Source organism: Salarias fasciatus, chromosome 8 (genome assembly GCF_902148845.1).
Source record: "Salarias fasciatus chromosome 8, fSalaFa1.1, whole genome shotgun sequence".
Classification (NCBI taxonomy): domain Eukaryota; kingdom Metazoa; phylum Chordata; class Actinopteri; order Blenniiformes; family Blenniidae; genus Salarias; species Salarias fasciatus.
In genome coordinates this window covers 9,943,756-9,962,784 of record NC_043752.1, presented here as the reverse complement: position 1 = coordinate 9,962,784, position 19,029 = coordinate 9,943,756, and the positions used below count along the sequence as shown (strand labels likewise).

Here is a 19,029-nt window from a genome sequence, read left to right as displayed (position 1 = left end):
GTAGTCCAGTTACGCTCTTTTGCAGGAAGAGGGACCTGACATGAGTGTTTCAACCATTTTGTGATTAAAAGGAAAAAAAGATAACTGTTATTGGAACAATATAAAGCCCACGATTTGCCATTATGACTAACACTGTGTCACTTCACTGGACAGTTGAACTTGGCTTTTCTGTGTTGGGTTTGCATGTTCTCCCTGCGCCTGCGTGGACTGACAACGTGTGAGGGTGAGCAGTAGCACAGCCACGAGACTTCACATCAAACACTGCTCTCAGCAACAACACCCACAGACTGAGTGTGGCTCAGTTGGTTGATTGGTGGACTCTCAATTGGAATATGGCAGGTTTGATTCTACATGTCAAAGTGTCCTTGAGCAAGACACCGAATCCCAGATTGCTTCCAATGGATGGAATGAGCAAGGCAGCTATAACCATTTAAGTATGATAGTGTAAAATGTTCTGGGGCCTGCTCAAGAAGAAGAAAAGTGCCACCAAACCAAATACCTCCAAAGCTGTACAGTTTGATACACTGCACTTTTTAATGCCCATCACTGTTCCTCCATGTACAACATACAATAACTATTTATTACATTTTGGATTAATTGTTCCTTATGGAACGTCAGATGCTTTTAATTTGAAACGAGACAACCAGGAAGTAGTTGTGTTTCGCTTCCGGGGTTACCTTCGAGAATTGCTACAGAGTAGCCTCGCTTTCTGCTTATCTCCGCGTAATTCTCGGGTACTCAATATTTGGTAAAGTTCTCAGAGGCCAGACTCTACTCGGAGTCCCCTCAGTCGTTTCCTCACAAAGAGCGATTCGTCACGTTAGCAGAGCAAAGTGGAGCTACATGCTAACGTTAGCCTCAGACAGTGAGGACTAGAGGCGTCCATGGCCGCCCGGCAGCAGTTCACAGACTCGGACACTGCGGATGAAGCCGTGAGAGCGACCTGCGACGATGCGAGCACCTGCAAGAGGTAACAGCATGGAGACATAGAATACCATCAGAAATAACAGCTGCACCGCTTCAAGCTTCAAAGAGAAAGGGAACGTGCATGCTGACGAGGTGTTATGGATTAACTGGTTCCCATGTTAACTGGTGACCGACTTTCCCCAGCGTTCCTTGTTGCTAAAGATAACTTACTGTTCTGAACCTTGTTAAAGAAATCAAAAGGAACAAAATCTCATCATGGTTAAACTTGAATCAATAAAAAATTCCTGGGTTGATCAAGAGTGTTTAAAAATTAAAAGTTTAACAACATAGATTGGGCAAATATCATAGGAAGCTTTACAACACAATAAAGAAAGAAGCATAAAATGACTGGTTTTAATTATCACATGCTGTATACAAATGTGAATTATATTTACTTTTTCCCTTGACCAGTGAGCTTATTTGGACTCTGAAGTCATTCAGCGCTGTTTTTATGTATTTATTTGGCCGGGACAGTGCTTCAGATTGTACAAAGTCTCTCCTGAGTTTTCACGAGGTTCCTGTTAGCAAGCTAGATTCATCACAAGGCTGATTTCCATCCGTTGTCCCACAACTTTGTCTTTTAGTGACTGCCTTTCTTTATCTGAACTCCCGGGAATAAAATTCGCCTATCAGTCTCGAACAGAAACACTGCTGATTCTTGGTGTCATCTATACTGTCATGCTTGTTTTTTTTTTTTTTTCTTGTTTTTTTTTTTTATGAATGACTTGGAAACTGTGATTTATTCCTCTGTGAAGTTGAACAAATCATAATCCTTTTCCAATAACCTCTATCGTAGGTTTGCTACCAGTAAGGGTTACTGGAGGGACCCGTACATCCAGTACTTTATCAGATCTGTAGGGGAGCGAAAAGCCCCAGAAATCAACAGAGGTGAGTGTTTCAGTCACTTCTTGAAAGCACCATGACAGTTGCCTTGTGATTGTGTGTCCATGTACAAAAGTACTGTGGTAATGACCGTATTATTGGAGTATCCTAAAGAGTCATTTGTTTCTAAATATCAATGACATAAAATGTTATTTTGACAGGTTACTACGCTCGTGTTCAAGGTGTGAACCACCTCCTGGATGCGTTCATCAGGAGAGCAGAGTGTAACTGTCAGGTTATCAACCTCGGAGCTGGACTGGACACCACCTTCTGGAGACTGAAGGTTTGGAGACTCACTGTTCACTTTTTCCGTGGCCCACATGTGATTCACATTCATCTGTTTTGGATTTTGGTTGAGACTTATTGATCTGAATCAAGGCTCAAATGTTAAAACTGTGTGTTTAATGCTTTTTGTGTATTTCAGGATGAAAACCTCTTACCACGAAAGTTCTTTGAAGTTGATTTTCCAACTGTTGTGGCCAGAAAAATACATCATATAAAGTAAGACAACACATGACTTTTTTTGTGTTTTGTGAACCAGATTATGAAATCTATCATGTTTTGGACTTTCTTTCCTCAGCATTTGCATATTGAAGGAAATGTAATTTTTCGCTTAGATTTCTTCACTGGCTATCTGTGTTTCAGAGGACCCACTTCAAACTCTTACTACTGTAAATAAACGTAACACACTCTTCTTTTTAAATAAGGCCTTAAAACAGTGTTATTTCCTCAGGCTTTCCAATAAAAAATAGATTTGACTTATTTTTATTACCTTTATCCTCATATTTTTACTTTATTTACTCTCCTTTTTATGCTGTTCTTAATCTCTTTCTTTGCATTTATCTCCTTGTAAAGCACTGTGAATGGCCTTGTCTGAAGTTGTCTTTCTTTGACTTTTAACTCAAAATGCAATCTAAACTTTTGTAAGCACCGAACAGTGTTAAGCTCCTAATGAGGATCAAGTGCATCTTTAAAGCCTTCTGAATGTGATGTTGTCATTTGGAGCCGTGACCTGCAGGGGGAGCTACAACCTTTACATTCTGCTGCACAGCAGTCACCTGTCACTCACTGTGTTGGTGGAGGCCATGTTTAGAATTTTGTCAGAATTTATCTTGCATATATTAATATGTTTGTATCATACATGTTTCTCTTATATTTTTTCTGTAAAAGAATCTTTTTGAATATCATAAATCCAACTTTCATTATGTTTCATTGATTAGACATGCACAGTGCTCATTATTCAATAGCAAAAAAAAAAATCATACCTACTGAATGCCACTTATAAACTATATGAGTGCAAAAGTATCATTGGAGTGCAGGGAAGAACCTATTCCATTGTGACTAGAAAAGCATTGCAGACTCTATATTAGTATGTGGAAGTATTGGACGATTTCTACAAAACTACCCACAAACTCCATGTACAAATAAAACAAAGAGCCAAAATGACCACACAGAAAATCTATGTCACGTTCAAGTTTCAAGATGTGTCAAAATTAAAAAAAAAAAAAGTCATCAACTACAGCAGTTGTGCATTTTGTTTTGAGAAGTTATTGGTTTAGTTAATTTTCTGCAGCTTTTTGCTTTTCATGTTGATTTCTTTCCTTCATCCAAATTGACATACATCAATAAGTCAACAAACAGAATAAATCTCACTGGATACATATACCAGCCAATCACACAGCATTTGCATGTAAAAGGCAGAATGATTCATTGTGTCTCTTCAGTTTCATGCATAACAGACTGTTGGTGTTTCTTTTGACTTAGAACAAAGCCACCGCTGTCAAGAGCCATTATTGAAACCCACTCGACCGACTCCCTGCTGCTAGGTATTCACAAATATTATTTATTGTCATTTCATATTTCAGAGACTGCCTGTGCAATTTGTTCACTGAATGTCAGAAGCGCTGACTGAATATGTGTTTGTTTAGATGCTCACAGCCTTGATTCGGATCGTTTCTGCATTATTGGAGTGGACCTCCGGGACATTTCCAATTTGGATGAAAAGCTGAAGAAGTTCCAGCTCAACCCAGAGTAGGTGACCGAAGTGGTTTGGCCTCATCTCATGAATGAATTTCATGTCAGTTGCAAAGGCCGACTCAGACTAGAGGACAACTAAGTTAATAACAACTAGAATAATAATGCATTTTATTTGTAAAGCACTTTACATCCTGGGAAAAAATCTCGAAGTTCCAGAGAGTTAAGGTCAGTGTTCATGAAACGGGCCGCTCTTCACGTCAACCGCCACTTATTTTCCCCGCACGTCTTCAGAAGTCCAAGAACTGGAGCTTATCTCTGTTCTTTTTTCCACGGTGAGTAGCATTAGATAACCGGCTGCTCCGCTGTGGCTGCTCTGCACATGCGCTGTCTGCCGTCTGGATGCCGCACCCACTGCGTGCCCCACACTGACCCCCAGCCATGCAGGCTGTTTACGCTCAGACGGGGAAAGCAGTGTGTTTTATAGCAGCTTTTCAGGCCAGTCGGCTTTTTTCAACAAACCTTTTCTACATGTTTCAACAGTGTTCTCCCGTCTTGGTCAGAAAATGTCATCTTGATGGTGGTGGATGACGTGTCTTTATGTCAGAGCGCGGGACAACACCGCCGAAACATGTAAAAAAGCAGGTATGTTGAAGAAAGCCTATTTGCCTGAACAGAAGGAAATAGAATACTTATAAACTGACTAATGGCGTGACAAGCCAGTTTGAACTTCAGCAACCGAATCACTTTCAATAACAGAGCAATGGGAGATGAATCAATATTAAGTTTGGGTGCTGTTTACACACAAAATGATGTCAGTGTTGCTCGGTTCTGAAACAGATTAAAAACAATTTTCCTGCACAACTCCTTCAAAAGATGAGCGCAGATCCTGTGTGGATGTATGCCAGGGCAGAATCTCAGGTCTGTGCTGTGTGGGGAGGTATAACATTACATACATGACGCTTTATTTATCTTTATACCCAAATACCACATTCACAGTGAACCTGGCCAGCGAAGTCTGTAAACTAGGCAGCAGTTTGACAAAAAGTAATTGCTTTATCGGCTGGATTTAACTCCTCAGATTGATTTAACATATGTACACTGCTTTTTTAGAACATTAATGGGGTTGTTTGGTTTTTTTTTTAATAGTATTTCTCTTGATTGCTCAGAAAGTTATCATGTGGTCTTCACATTCCCAGATTGCCGACGTTGCTCCTGTCGGAGTGCGTGCTGGTCTACATGACGCCCTCCCACTCCTCAAACCTCCTTCACTGGGCAGCAGAAACCTTTCACACGGCCATGTTCATCAACTACGAGCAGGTAAGCAACACGCAGAAGGACACTGTAAATAATATCCAGTAATTATTGATTAGAGGTATGTACGGTAAAAGTTTTTGAACCATTTGGAATTTCCACCAATGACTTCAAAATATTTTTGGCCGAAGGTCGTTCATTCATTGTAATCCAGTGGTTCACTCGTGTTTCCACCAGATCTTTAAATGTTTAATTGGTCGATGCTTGTGAGTCACATTGGCCGACATTTTATGGCCAATTAAAGCAGAAAACTAGGAACTTTCCAAAAGTTCCTGTACTTTGTCTTGTTAGTCTAACTTGTGGTTTACCTGCATACCAAGACAAAGTGTGACATGGATAAGAAAACAAGCATTTCCTTTTTTTTGTTGTTATAAATTGTGATTTAACTGAGAAGTTCAGCAAAATTAGACTGTTCCCTGTGTGCTGGTGCTCGTGTGTCGGTGCATTTTAAGTATTTAAAAGATGATTTTATTATTTTCATTTTAGAAAATTCATATCTCCTTTAAAAGATCTTTCTTGTCTGTAATTAGCCATATCAGGTAATCAGAACTTGGTGCTTTCAGGTGAACATGAGTGATCGGTTTGGCCAGGTGATGATCGAGAACCTGCAGCGCCGCCACTGCACGCTGGCAGGAGTGGAGGCCTGCCAGTCCCTGGAGTCTCAGGTAGCTTCCAGCTCATCGTCATCATCATCATTGTGTTAACAAACACAGCTGAAGAAACAAAGATCAATAAATTCCTACAGTAGTTCAGTCGAAGTCTGTTTGAATTCCGTCTTGCGCAGGAGAAACTGTGTACTCCCACACCTGGAGCTGTGCTGCTGGGTTGTTTTGAGAATATTCAGACGTGAACGTGTGTTTGCAGAGGGAGCGCTTCCTGAAGAATGGCTGGGAACACGCCGACGCTTTAGACATGATGACTGTCTACAGCATGCTTCCTGCAGATGATGTGGCACGGTAAATAACATCAAGTTTAATACTACCTCTAAGGTCACTTTCCAGTATTGATAAATATTTATCTATTAATGAATTAAGATTATTGATGTACAAACTGCATTCTGCAGGACTCCAGGTTTCTTGCTCTCTTGATCTCTGGTGTGAAGGACCACAGCTTGAGGTGAAGTGCTGAACATTTCTGATTTCCTGCAGGATGGAGCGTCTGGAGTTCCTGGATGAAAAGGAGCTGTTAGAACAACTTCTTCAGCATTACAGCATCTGCTGGGCCTCCAGGGACAAACTCAGTCTGGGTAATTCACACTCGGATTACAGATCCACTCACCAAGACTGTGGCAGCTCAAAACACTCCCGGGGTCTCGGCATCACTGGAGCTGTTGATCTCTCCAGAATTTACAATTCAGTGATGGAACTAAATCAATTCGCTCGTGACAAAACTTGAATTGTACACATTAGATTATATGTGACGTGTTGAAAACAGCGTAGCTTCAGCCAAGCCTTTGGTGCGTTCACAACCGGGTCACAAAAATTCTACAGGTAAAGCCCCCAAAGTGAGTTTTATTAATTCTATCTCACCAAATCTCCCATAAAACCCTGGATGGATCCATGTTAATATGAAAAGAATCAAGCATTGACCTCTCACTTCCTGTATGTTAGCAGTTGACAGCGGCGCCACGCTGCCCATTGTTTAATTCACTAGAAGTTTTCACATCTCCCTGAATCCGCCCACTTTTAAGGTTCGTGGTGTGTCTTGTTTATAATGGATCACATGTTTCCTCAGGTTTGTCACAGCTGGGATTCTGAGCGTGAAAGCTGCTCCGCTCCTCCGCCATCAGACGCGGCTTTCAGACGTTTCCCCGCCGAAACCGGGAGAACGGCAGGTGGAGTGAGAGCCCTCACTCTCCATCCAGCGCTCGACCAGGAACTGTTCCGGTGCCAAAAAGCCTGACGTCAGCAGAGCTTACCCCCCCCCCCCCCCCCCCCCCCCCCCCGCCTCCTCCTCCTGCTTGTGGAAGATAAGACACAAGCAGCTGGAGAACCGTGAAGCAGTTCATCAGCGCACCGTTTTACTGCTTTTCCCGCAGGCCCATTTTTCTCTCAACAGTCAAAACATTTAAACTTTCATTTTCAGGAATCGTTCATTTTACTCTTGTGCCATTTGCACGTTATTTATTAATCTGAGACATTTTACCTACTAAGCACGCATGCATGTGATAACTGCTGTAAATCTTTCCTCTGACTGCAAATTGTTTTCTATTCCTGAACCTTGTGAAGACGACGTGACAGAGGAGTCTGTATGAGCGCAGCTGAATATAAATGTTGTTTTGTGTAAGACTCGGCCGCTCTGTGTTCATTAATGCTTCTTTATATGACTTCATATCAAAATTATCAGCAGTGGGAGGGACGGCCCGGGACAGGAGGGGCATGGTAGATAAAATATGTAGATGTGTAAATGTCTTGTGCATCATCGCCCTTTTAAAGAGTGGTTTATATACATGATTGAGGGCTAATCAGAGCGAGCCGCATGGCACCGGCAGAGCCATCGGCTATCACAGAGCGGGGGAGAGAAGTTCAAAAGGCAGCATGTCGAGGGAAGAGATCAAGACAGAGGTGTTCATAGTGTCTGAAATGGAAGAGACGGGTGAAAAGAAGAAGAGCAAGTACGAGCGGTACGTGCAGCCGTGCCTGGCGGAGGTGCTGGGGACCTTCATCCTGGTGTTCGTGGGATGCATGTCAGTCGTCGGGAACTCGGGGACCAGCCCCATGCAGCCGGCGCTGTCGCAGGGCCTCACCGTGGCAGTGCTGATCACCATGTTCGCTCCAATCAGGTAAAAACTCCTGATTTCAATTTCAAACGTTACTTTACATTATTTTGATTTGACTTTTTCATTTTTTAAAAGAAAAGGTTGTTTGCAGTGCATGTTTTTTATATATTAGAGAAAAAAACATTGATGTCCTCTGTATTGTTTTACCTGTTGTCAGTCTCCTTGTGATCATTTGTTTTTCTGATAGAAGAAAATGTTATAAATCTAAAGAGTCACTTCCAGGGTGTTGCTCTCCTGAGCCTGATGAACAGCTTTCGCTATCGCTTCTTGCACAGTGTGAAAGTATTTTGGAAAACGGAATAAAGTTCATTCCATTTATTGCAGTGGGGGCCACTTTAACCCCGTGGTGTCTCTGAGCTTCTACCTGTGTGGAGAGATGGATCTGTTCCTGCTGCTGCCCTACGTGCTGGCTCAGATGATCGGAGCCACGATCGCTGCTTTTCTGACCAAGGTGAGTAGAAAAGTAGAGGAATTACTTTTTTTTTTTTTTTTTTTAATGCACTGGGGAAATACTCCCATCATAATAAAGATGGAAGGAACTGTCATAAATGAAAGTAATAGACTCACTTATCAGATTAATTGAAATATGAGGTTAGGTCAATACTTCCCAATATTGTTACACCCTGGACAGATATTCTCAGAAAATTTCTACAGTCATTATTTTGCCTCAAATTTTTTTTTTTGTTGTTTTTTTTGACTGAAGCGTCTGGATTGGAAACAAATATCCTGCAACAAATCACTGCACTGCTTTGCAGCCCAAACTGTCGCTCAGATCAAGTGTACAAAATTGTAAATAAGTTATTGTTGCATGACAAAATCGAGCAAGTCAAATTATTTGTGTATGTGTTATGTACAAACTGAAATGCATTTTGTTCAGATCACGTTAACCATAATGTAACATAATTTTATGCAAGTTGCGATGTTTTGTTTTGTTTTATTTTTTTGCTTTTCAGTAACTGAAAAGTAAATATGTATGTATGTATGATAATGGTTTGAGCTTGTCTCTTAATTTTGGCCTTTGAGTCAAAACTTTCGTATTCACATTTGACCTATATTCTCTACTTCTTGTGCTCTTAGACCCTGTACCCCGCTGATTTGTACACCAAATTGCTCGGAGGGGCCTTCGTCACAGGAGCAGTCGGTACGGCCATGCTGGCAGAAACCGTCTTCACGCTGATCCTCATCGTGGTGGTGTGCTTGGGGGGCATCAACAAAGTGACCCAGTCGCCGTGGGCTCCCATCTGTGTTGGCCTCATTGTGGCCGCAAACATATTGTCTGGGTGAGAACCTCGATCCACAGACCCCAGAGAATTGGATTAAAATGAAAACTTGATCCTTTGTGCTACTTTTACTGAATTTTCAGAGTCATGCTTTCAGATCGACAGATGCATCATTAATCTGTGTTGCTGTTTGCTTTCTATCAGCGCGACGGTGTCCGGAGCCTGTATGAACCCCGTCCGAGCCTTCGGCCCTGCAGTGGCCGCGAACCACTGGGAAGACCACTGGGTTTACTGGCTTGGACCCACCTGTGGCACACTGCTCGCCGTGGTCTTCATCAGGTACTTCAGACTGTCGAAATCTGGGAACGTAGTCCTTAATTGAACAGATCAAGCTGTTTCGTAGTCTATTTCAGTAACGTAGTACAGCTTAAATCACAAAGCGCACATCTTGACAGATGACCTCTGATCTCTGGGGGTACCTGTTTGTTGCCGGTGTGAGGAAACCCACCATCGAATAAAACAACTGTGACTAATGTGTATTATTTTACTTGGGCACTCAGTGATAATTCAGATAAAGTTCTTTGTATAATGTTCTTTGGTTTTATGTCAATTTTACTCATTGTTACTGTAAAAATGTGTCTGTAAACAGTTTTGCATTAACATGCTGGCGTCCCGCTTCCAGGATGTTCTTGTGAAATTCACAGCAATGTAGGTCTTCCTTGTAAAATTACATAATTCATGTTCATTGCCGTTACAAACCTCAACATACATAAGTGAAGTAATACTTGTGCTTTTGTAAATAAAATCACACGAAATTTTTGCAGTAACTTTACGTAAAATAGCTAAGCTCTGAATCAAATCTAAATAACAGACTTAACCTGAGAATTGTGAATGTTTGCAAAAAAAAAAAACTACTTAAATGCAGACTGTATTTGAGAAGCGCTCAGATAGTGGGATTGTATAGCACTGTATAACTGGATAACTGGATAAAATCAGCAAAATTCAGTCAAAATGTGGAATACACCTGCCTGTCCAGACGATGGGAGCCTTTCTTTCACATTTTGCTTTTGCTCATCAAGAATTTCCACTAGTTGGTTTAGGAGTTCTGTAAATATCAGTAAAGTCCTGCAGACCCTGAGACGCTGTGCGCCGCTAACACAGAAACATATTGAACTCAGTCAGAGAATAGAGTTTGGGGTTTAATCCTGCGATAAGGTCTTTTGACCAATCAGCACCTTCCTTAAAAAATATGGGAAATAAATAAAACCTGTTTTCTTTGGAATTTTTACAAGTTTTGAGTAAAATGCAATGTGTACATTATCTAAAGTAGCTGTAACACCTCTTCTTTATGTTCTCCTTAAGTCCTTTGTTCTAAATACTCTTTAGACCTGTGCACTAATCTGTTTGTGTACTTTAACCATTAGTGATACCACTGCTGATCTGCTCACTCGTTGAATGTTTTGCTCCCATGCAGGGTGTTCCTGGGTGATCAGAAAACCCGACTGGTGCTGAAGTGAAGGTTTAATCCATCAAGAAGAACAGCAAGAGAGCTGCGTTTGTTCCTTAAATAGACTGTAACGCTTTGATTTTGTTTTAAACGTCTTTGTCCCGTGGCCATCCACAGTTGGTGGTGGCACATACGCTGAATATCATGTTTATGTTTCCTGTTTTAATAAAGACTTTTGATGATAAAATAAGAACATCCTGTTTTTTTTTTTTTCATGTTCGATGCCAGGTTCAAAGTCCCAGAAAGAGAACAGATTCTTTATTAGCTTTATGACAAAATATGATACAAGGATATATCACTGTGTGATATAATAAAGCTAGATTAGAATCATAAACTGGTGCACTTCGGTCCATTAATCATCACATTTCTTTCTCAAATTATAATGAAAACTATTCAGACCATCCCTCTATTTATCCACAGAGCACTATACGCTCTACCAAAATATTAAATAAAGGTGAAGGGACTATATCTGGTTGCTTTGTCGCTCAACATGTGGAAAAACAAATAATTTCAAATGGTAATAAATACACCAGGATATTGATTCTCGCTGTTGTGTAAGTGAAACAAAGTCCCAGGACGTTGGAGCTGATCCCAACTACAAAATGCATCACGACTGTTGTGGACACAGTCTAATGTTAATGACACATACAGTCGGACATTTTTAATGACTGTTTTGAGGACTGAGTTTGGTGGTAGCGATTTGTACCTCCTCCAGTAAGCAGGAAGTTACTTGCTTGCTTCCATCTTCATAGAGACAGCTCTGATTCGTGAGATGCATTTTAGTTACCTCAAGAGATTGAACATCTAAAGAAGGATTATGCTAATGCAGGTCTGGAAGCAGGTCCGATCAGCAGCTGCTAAAAAACAAGTAGGTGACATTTGACCAGTTGTTGAATCCAGGATTGAATAATTTGACCTTGTGATATTTATTGGATTCTTGAACACAGACAAGGAGTCATCGTGGTTTGTCTAGTGAGAGATAAAGCCTACTGTGTTTGATGTTTATGGCGTGGATGCAGATAAGATCACATCCACGACCAATTCAGGGTGAAAACTGGAAATCCTTGAATGGCTCAATGTCACACTTTTTATTGCCACTGTGCATGACTCACGTGAGATTTATTCTTAGCAACCTCATCAGAGCTTGACTCTATTATTTATTTTTTTGCTTGATCTGGCCTGGCTTCCTGGCTTTTTGTGTGGGCGGGGCTTGTGATTTTCTAATTCCTGGCAGAATGGCCTCTTCCCTTCATGTTTTATGGCCAGTAGTGCAATGACAGTCCAGTGTGGCGATTACACGTGATAATACACAACGCCTTTTCAGTCCTGTCCACTTACTCTGCTGACAGAGGCTCAAGCTCTGCAGAAGTGATAGTTAATCTGTTATGAAATACCAGGCGGCTCAGTAGCAGCATCGGGAGAAGACAAGATGGAAATGCAGGGGATTGATTCTACTTTGTTGAAGAAGGGCAAGAAGCCGCTTGGGGCCCAAACTCCCAACAAGTTTGAGAAATTCTTTCAGCCCTGTTTGGCTGAAATTATTGGCACCATGTTCTTTGTTTTCGTGGGCTCTATGTCTGTCATCGAGAACCCTCCAGGGGCGGGACGGCTGCAGCCGGCTGTGGTGCATGGACTGGCTGTGGCAGTGATGGTGGGCATCATGGCCAACATAAGGTAAGGGAACCCGACAGTCGCTGCAATATATGGAGTTTGACCAATACATTGGTTTTGTGAGTTCATTTTGAAATTTTCTTGCAGTGGCTCTCATTTCAACCCTCCCTTCACTGTTGCGATCTACCTGTGTGGAAACCTGGAGGTGATGATGGTGGGACCGTACCTCATCTGCCAGCTCATCGGAGGAGTGTTTGGAGCTGGACTGTCAAAGGTCAGTTCATCCAGTCAAACAAAAATATTCATAAGAAACTCATCCAGGCAGAGAAGTTGGATATGTAGTGGAGTTAGATGAGGCCAACCACTGTCTCAGGCTGACAGCGAGAATAAAGAAAGGATACTGAACATTACCAATAAATTTAGTGCTGCTGATGTTTTGTTTCTCAGTTCTGTTGTTTTTGTTTGAATAGCACACTTCCTAATATTTTTCACATCATATTCTTGTTAAGGTCTACAGGGATCCAAAAGCAGAATAAAGCAGATCTCTTTTTATTGTAGTGACATGCTTTTAATTCAACTGAATTCGTTCAGTTAAATCTGAATATATGATTGTTTAATTGACAAACATTAGTATTGCTCTGAAAATTTCTCATTATAGACCCTCCTTTTATGCCTTAATATATATTTTGGAGTGGAAAGACTTTTCAGATTTTCCTGACAAATATCATATTTTGTATCTGATGACCTTCTCTTTCTTTAAAAAAAAAAAAAATCAAGATAGCAGATGCTTTTCTTTAAACGAGAATGTTGGCTTTGTCACATGGCATAACAATGGTCAAGTTCTTTGAGACGAGCTCCTTAGTGTCACGCAGCTTCGTTCTGCCAGGAATCGCTATGCAGAAGGCAACAATGTTCATATGAACACACCTTTCACAGATCATTGCCCCTCCAGATCGGTACTACAACGCCACAGGAGGAGCATATAAAATCCTACAGTCAGAGACCCAGCTCACCCGGGCCATCTTTGCAGAGGTGACCTTGACCTGTCTGTTGACCATGGTGGTCTTGTTAGTGTCACGCAACAAAAAGAGCAAAACCCCACTCGGTCCATTCCTGGCAGGCAGCACCGTCATCATCAACGGATTGATAGGGTGAGTTATGATGGAAATGTTCATTGTTTGCAAAAAATGCAGATGAAAAACTGAGTAAAGGTAAAATGATTCTTAAGTGACTTTTCAAGTTAACTTTTCATTAACCTCAGCCAAAAACAAAACCAATCAACCAATCAATCAAGAGTCAACTAACTAATTGACCCAGAAACCTACCAATCAACCACAGAACCAAATAACAATTGGTTTGGATTGGGGGTGTGAGGGGGGGCGCGCCGGTTGTTGGGGCTGTCTGGCGGCGGTGGGGCGGGGGCTCTGAGGGGCCTGGGTCGGTGGGTGCCGGTTCATGTCCGGGTGGCCGGGGTGTCCTGGGGCGGGTGTGGCTGGGAGCCCTCGGCCCTGGGGGCTGTCCGCTTCCATGAGGGTGAGGGGGTCGGCCTGGCTGGGGGGGCCGGTCGGCTCGGGCGTGCTGCCGTGTCCTGGGTCGGTGCGCGCCCTGGTGTCTGGTTGCTGCCCCGGAATCCAGGGCATCGGGGTGGGTGGTTGTGGTGGTGGGGGACAGGGGGGTGGGGTGGATGGGTGGGGGGGTGGCGGGGCAGGTGGGTGGGTGGTGGGGGACAGGGAGTGGAGTGGATGGGGGTAGATAGGGCGGTGGTGGTGGTGGTGGTGAGCTGTGGGGGTTAGGGGGTGGGGGAAGGTGGGTGTGTGTGTACGTGCATGTGTATATGTGTGTGGGTGTGTACGTGTGAGTATGTATGTATGTTTTTGTATGAGTGGGTATGTATGTATGTGTATGTGAGTGTGTGGCGCTCCTGGCCCTGTCCTTCATCATGGGCTCCTAGGTGGCGGGGGTGCTGCGGCATCCCTGGACCCCCCTCTCCCCTCGCTCTCATGCACACACACGTAGGGCTTTGGGAGGCGGGCTTATCAAGTTGGGTGTGATGGAAGGGGCCATCTAAGTGACCTCAATCACTGCACCCTTCGGTGGCTCGCCTCTCAGTCTTAATTGCACTTAGTCATCTAACACGACCAAATGAAAACACACACATCGGGGGGCCGTGTCGGGGGTGGGGCTGTTCAGGTAGATGGGACTGCTCGCTTGGCCTCCTTCGCGGCACGGTGTGGTTACTGTCCCTCAATTTTAATCGCAAACAACATATACTCCATCAACACTCACAAGTCGGGGGGCGGGCAATGGGGTCTTCTGCGCCCCTGTTTCCGGATTCCTTCTGGTGGGGGGGCGGCGGGGGAGGCTGTTGTTTTCCCCACATGCCTGGGGTTTGGACCGGCTGTGGTTTGGGGGGCTGCTGGTTCTGGGGGATGCATACCTATCTGCAGCGGTGGGGTTTGGGGGTGGGGGCGGCGGTTGTGGGTGGCAGGGCGGCCTGGATGTGGGGTTCGGTGTTCCCTTGCCCTCCAGGAGGGTCTCCCACAGGACATGGGAATGTGAGTGTGTTTGGGTTAGGGTTGAGTGTGTGTGTGTGTGTGTGTGTGTGTGTGTGTGTGTGTGTGTGTGTGCGTGGGCGTGCGTGGGCGTGTGTGCGCGTGTGTGTGCGTGTATGTGTCAGTGTGAGCAAGTGGGTTGGGGCGGGGGGGAGTGAGGCGGGAGAGGACGGGGGGGGGGGGGGGGGGGGGGGGGGGGGTGATGCCCTGGATCTCGGGGTACGTGACCGGAGCGCTGGGGGTATACTGGCCTGGGGTGGGTAGCCACCCGTGTGGGCCGGTTCTCCCAGGTGGGTCATGGCCCTCCGCCTGTGTGGGGGGCTGGCTCTTGGGCTCTTGGGCTCTTGGCTCTGCCGGTCGTGGCTCCGCGGGGGCCCGTGCCCTGGGGGCGCCGGGGTCCCCGGCTGGGGTTTCCTCTGCCCCATTTCTGGACCGGAGCGTGGGCATCTGCCTGGGGGAGCGGCTTGGATCCGGGCTCTGTGATGACTGCCGGCTGTCTGGGCTCTGAGGGCCTCTCTGGACTGCTTCTGGCCTTCTCAGGGGTCAGAGGTCATACGAGGGGGTACCCAAAAGAAACTGGAATTTGGTCAGAAAATAATAATAATGAGTTTCGACTTCTGGCCGTCAGATGTGCTACAGGTAAAACTTATGCATATCTGTGAAAAGTCCGAGCTCCCAGAGTGACACTGACGCCTGTCACGAGCTGTTTAGAGCAACAGAGTGCAGCTGAGCTGCGCTCTGCGAATTGTGCGCATGGCACAATTACGCACGGGTCTGACGACACGTTCATCAAGTGGGAGACACGGCTGGAGCGCTGCATTAATGCGGATGGAGATTATTTTGAAGGCGACGGTGATGTTTTATTTTGAAATGTCAGAAATAAGAAGTTACAATCAAATTCCGGATTCTTTTGGGTACCCCCTCGTATATGCATGATCACTATCACCATCACATTTTCATGATCACGCTGATCTTTAATCACTCTTCACATACTCGGTTACCTTGTCTTCTTGTGGTGGCTAGACTAATGGTGATCTGTAGTAGACCTCTCTTGATGCACGCCCCGAGTTTACTACTAGTTACTACTAGCTATGTTCTCAAAAAAAAAAGTATTTACATATATTATATATATATATATATATATATATATATATATATATATATATATATATATATATACATATATATATGTGTGTGTGTGTGTGTGTGTGTGTGTGTGTGTGTGTGTGTGTGTGTGTGTGTGCATGGTTCTGCCAGTTTTTGTGTTGGTTGTCGGCTCTGTTTTGGTGTTGTCTAGGTTGGGGTTTGGGATTGTTCTTGGTTGCGTGTGGTGCGTCGACAACACTGTTTTGTATTGTGACTTTGTACATAGGTTGTGCCCCCCCCCCCCCCCCCCCCCCCCGTTCTCCCTCTCTTTATCTTTCTCTCTTTCTGTCTCTTGCTCTCTGAGCATTTCCGTCCCGGTCCTCTCCGGCAGCCATGCCGGATGCCAGTTTTAAATAAAGGCAGCAGCAGGAGGAGATTCAGTCTCGTCTTGCTGCTAACATTAAAATCTGTTCGGATAGTAAAAGGCTACAGTCACACAATATTGCACGGACCAGCTGCCGAACAGGACAAGGGGAAAAAAAAAAAAAAGAACCAAATAACAATCAACAAGACAATCAGTCTGCGACCAACAAATCAGCCACCAGAGCAAACAGACTGACTGGACGAATGCTTGTCCAGCTGATAAATCAACCAACCAGTCAACCAAACAATCAACCAAACAACCATTCAACTGACCAATCAACCAACAACGTACAGATTAACCAAGCAACACATTGATGAACCAACAGACTGACCAAAAACTGATTGTTGTGTAAAAAAAAAGATGGTATGTGACGAAAAATAAATTTATGATTAGATATTGAGAATCAAAATTACAAGAGGACACAAGTATTGATAGTAAAGCATTGTGTAATTACCACAACAAAGAAAGCAATGCATTCCTCACAAACACAAATGGAATTGTACAGAAGTTAAAAGAAGGAAAAAAAAAATCTCAAAATCAAGTGCCCAAAAACACCAAAAAAGTTTAAAACAAGGATGAAATTTGAACCACGAAATGAACCGTTTATCCCTGGTGCAGCGGGAACATCTCAGGACCATGTCTGAATCCTGTCCGGGCTTTTGGTCCGGCCGTCATGACCAACTACTGGACCTACCACTGGGTGTACTGGGCTGGGCCCATCGGAGGGGGCGTTGTGGCCGCTGCTTTGCTCAGGTAAGAAACGCTTCAGACATTTCTGTGGGATGAATGAACAAAAACACACACAGAGCCCATCCATCTCATCATGTCTTTTCTCTGTTTCAGGTTCATTCTGGGTGATAATAACTTAAGGGTCTTTATGAAATCCTAAAAGACTCCATATGGATGTCATTGAATCTGTAAATTTTCTCTTTTTCTACCTGCATACCAATGAAAAATATCATGGTACAACATTATGTATTTGAGACTGTGTTTTTTGTTTGTTTGTTTTTGTTTGTTTGTTTTTTTGCTTTGTTTTGCTTTGTTTTAATCTCTGCCTGAGTGTTTTGTGGATATAATGTAAAATAAAGAGAATATATATATTAAAGTGTGTGAAAATATCTGAATGTTGCACTAAATGTTGTGCTGTCCATACAGAATAGGTATTCTTGCTGTGCATCAGCAATGCGAGTGTTAAAGAGAACAATATAAACAAGCAAGTGTTAATGTTGCCACCTGAAATTAGGCTACCCACCTTCAGATACACTGGACTCCAGGGCCGTGCAGAGACCTGGGGGGGGTGGGGGGGGGGGGGGGGGGGGGGTGGGGGGGCTCAAAGGGAGATGAGAGATCCTGACAGGAACCATATATTTGTGTTTTTATTCAGTTTGACTGTCCACTTTGTGTGAGACAGCAAGGTTATAAAAGTTATGTATTTTGTATTTATGCATATTATCTTTCATTTGTGTGTAGAACAAACAAAGGTACCTGTGTTTAAATGAGAGGTTGAGAAAATCCCAACTCATATTCAGCAGCTAGACTCTGTGTGACAGGTTTTTTTAATCAAAAAGAGCTCACCTTTCAGAGTGAAATTACTGCAGTGATGGCCAAATGAGACCTCGTGAACCAATATGTTCTGAAACCACTAGATGGCGCTGTCTGTTGAAACAAACGTTTACTTCATTGACATCCCTGAGGCTATCTTAAAAACAAGACCCAAGAACTTTTGTGCTTCAAAATTGAAATTTTGACAGTCTGGTTTCATTTCCTCAAGAAAAAAAAGAAATGACTAGTGTGATAAGAGATTTTTTTTTTTTTTTTTTTTTTTTATAATCTAACAGCTATGATGTGAGCTGATCCGGCAGCTTAAACCTGATAGAGAACTGCATTTTACCTTTGCTGGAGGACATGAGCAAAAGCAACACTTTTAAACATACAAACATAGATTAAGGGCAAAATTTAACACATAATGCACCTAATTATTCTAACTAAGCTGCAATGCTTAATAATGTGATGGTATGATGGCTTCAATAATTTTATTACACAATGTGGTGTAATCACATAATGACATGAACATTTATTACATTCATTACATAATGCACCATGATTACATAATGCTGCACTACAAGGCTTCATTTATGATCGACACGTGGCATCCACACTGTGCACAGTCACAGTCAGAACCAAATTTAGTGACAGTGACACTATTTATGAACCCAAATGTGCAGGTAAATATAGAAGAGACAAAATTACACAAATGACGGAGTGAGAGTGAAGTGGGTGTGTCTGTGAAGGGGAAATGTTTCTTGCTTTTCTTACCAAAACATTTCCATTCAGGTTGCCAGAAATAAAAAATAAATAAATCAATAAATAAAAATAATAAAAGTATTTTGTTTTTTCAAGTTTTAATAATATTTTATGCAGAACACGGTGGAAATACAGACGTTAAAAATGTTTTCCATGAAGCCATTTCACGATATTCATGCTTTTTTTGTTTGTTTGTTTGTTTTTTAAGGTCATGACAACGCTGACCCCTTTTACAAGGTCAGGCTCACAGTTCATTTAAGGTCAATGTCGAGGGCAGAATAAGAGGACTGGGTAGACAGATTCTGTTGTATTTTTTTTTTTTTTACAAATAAATAAATAAGTAAATAAATACATAAACACAATTTGTCATGAAGAATAAAGTCTTTTTTTAATTTAATAAATAAATAGTC

General features: G+C 42.9%; 3 protein-coding genes across 3 annotated transcripts; all 3 read left to right on the top strand.

The window, feature by feature from the left end:
* The first annotated feature begins 674 nt into the window (after positions 1–674).
* Positions 675–7,424, top strand: lcmt1 (leucine carboxyl methyltransferase 1). The gene is made up of 11 exons (XM_030098658.1): positions 675–970; positions 1,763–1,854; positions 2,010–2,131; positions 2,273–2,349; positions 3,613–3,674; positions 3,777–3,879; positions 5,022–5,142; positions 5,700–5,801; positions 6,001–6,092; positions 6,285–6,382; positions 6,871–7,424. Exons 1-11 carry the CDS (start codon positions 885–887, stop codon positions 6,891–6,893), a joined length of 978 nt encoding a protein of 325 aa, XP_029954518.1. The 5' UTR covers positions 675–884; the 3' UTR covers positions 6,894–7,424.
* A 79-nt stretch (positions 7,425–7,503) lies between these two features.
* LOC115393590 (aquaporin-8-like) lies at positions 7,504–10,827 on the top strand. The gene is made up of 5 exons (XM_030098659.1): positions 7,504–7,918; positions 8,240–8,366; positions 8,993–9,195; positions 9,340–9,474; positions 10,610–10,827. Exons 1-5 carry the CDS (start codon positions 7,674–7,676, stop codon positions 10,650–10,652), a joined length of 753 nt encoding a protein of 250 aa, XP_029954519.1. The 5' UTR covers positions 7,504–7,673; the 3' UTR covers positions 10,653–10,827.
* Positions 10,828–11,915: 1,088 nt separating this feature from the next.
* Positions 11,916–17,204, top strand: LOC115393754 (aquaporin-8-like). Its single transcript, XM_030098861.1, has 6 exons — positions 11,916–11,928; positions 12,040–12,316; positions 12,401–12,527; positions 13,190–13,404; positions 16,934–17,068; positions 17,159–17,204. Exons 1-6 carry the CDS (start codon positions 11,916–11,918, stop codon positions 17,202–17,204), a joined length of 813 nt encoding a protein of 270 aa, XP_029954721.1.
* Positions 17,205–19,029: the final 1,825 nt, after the last annotated feature.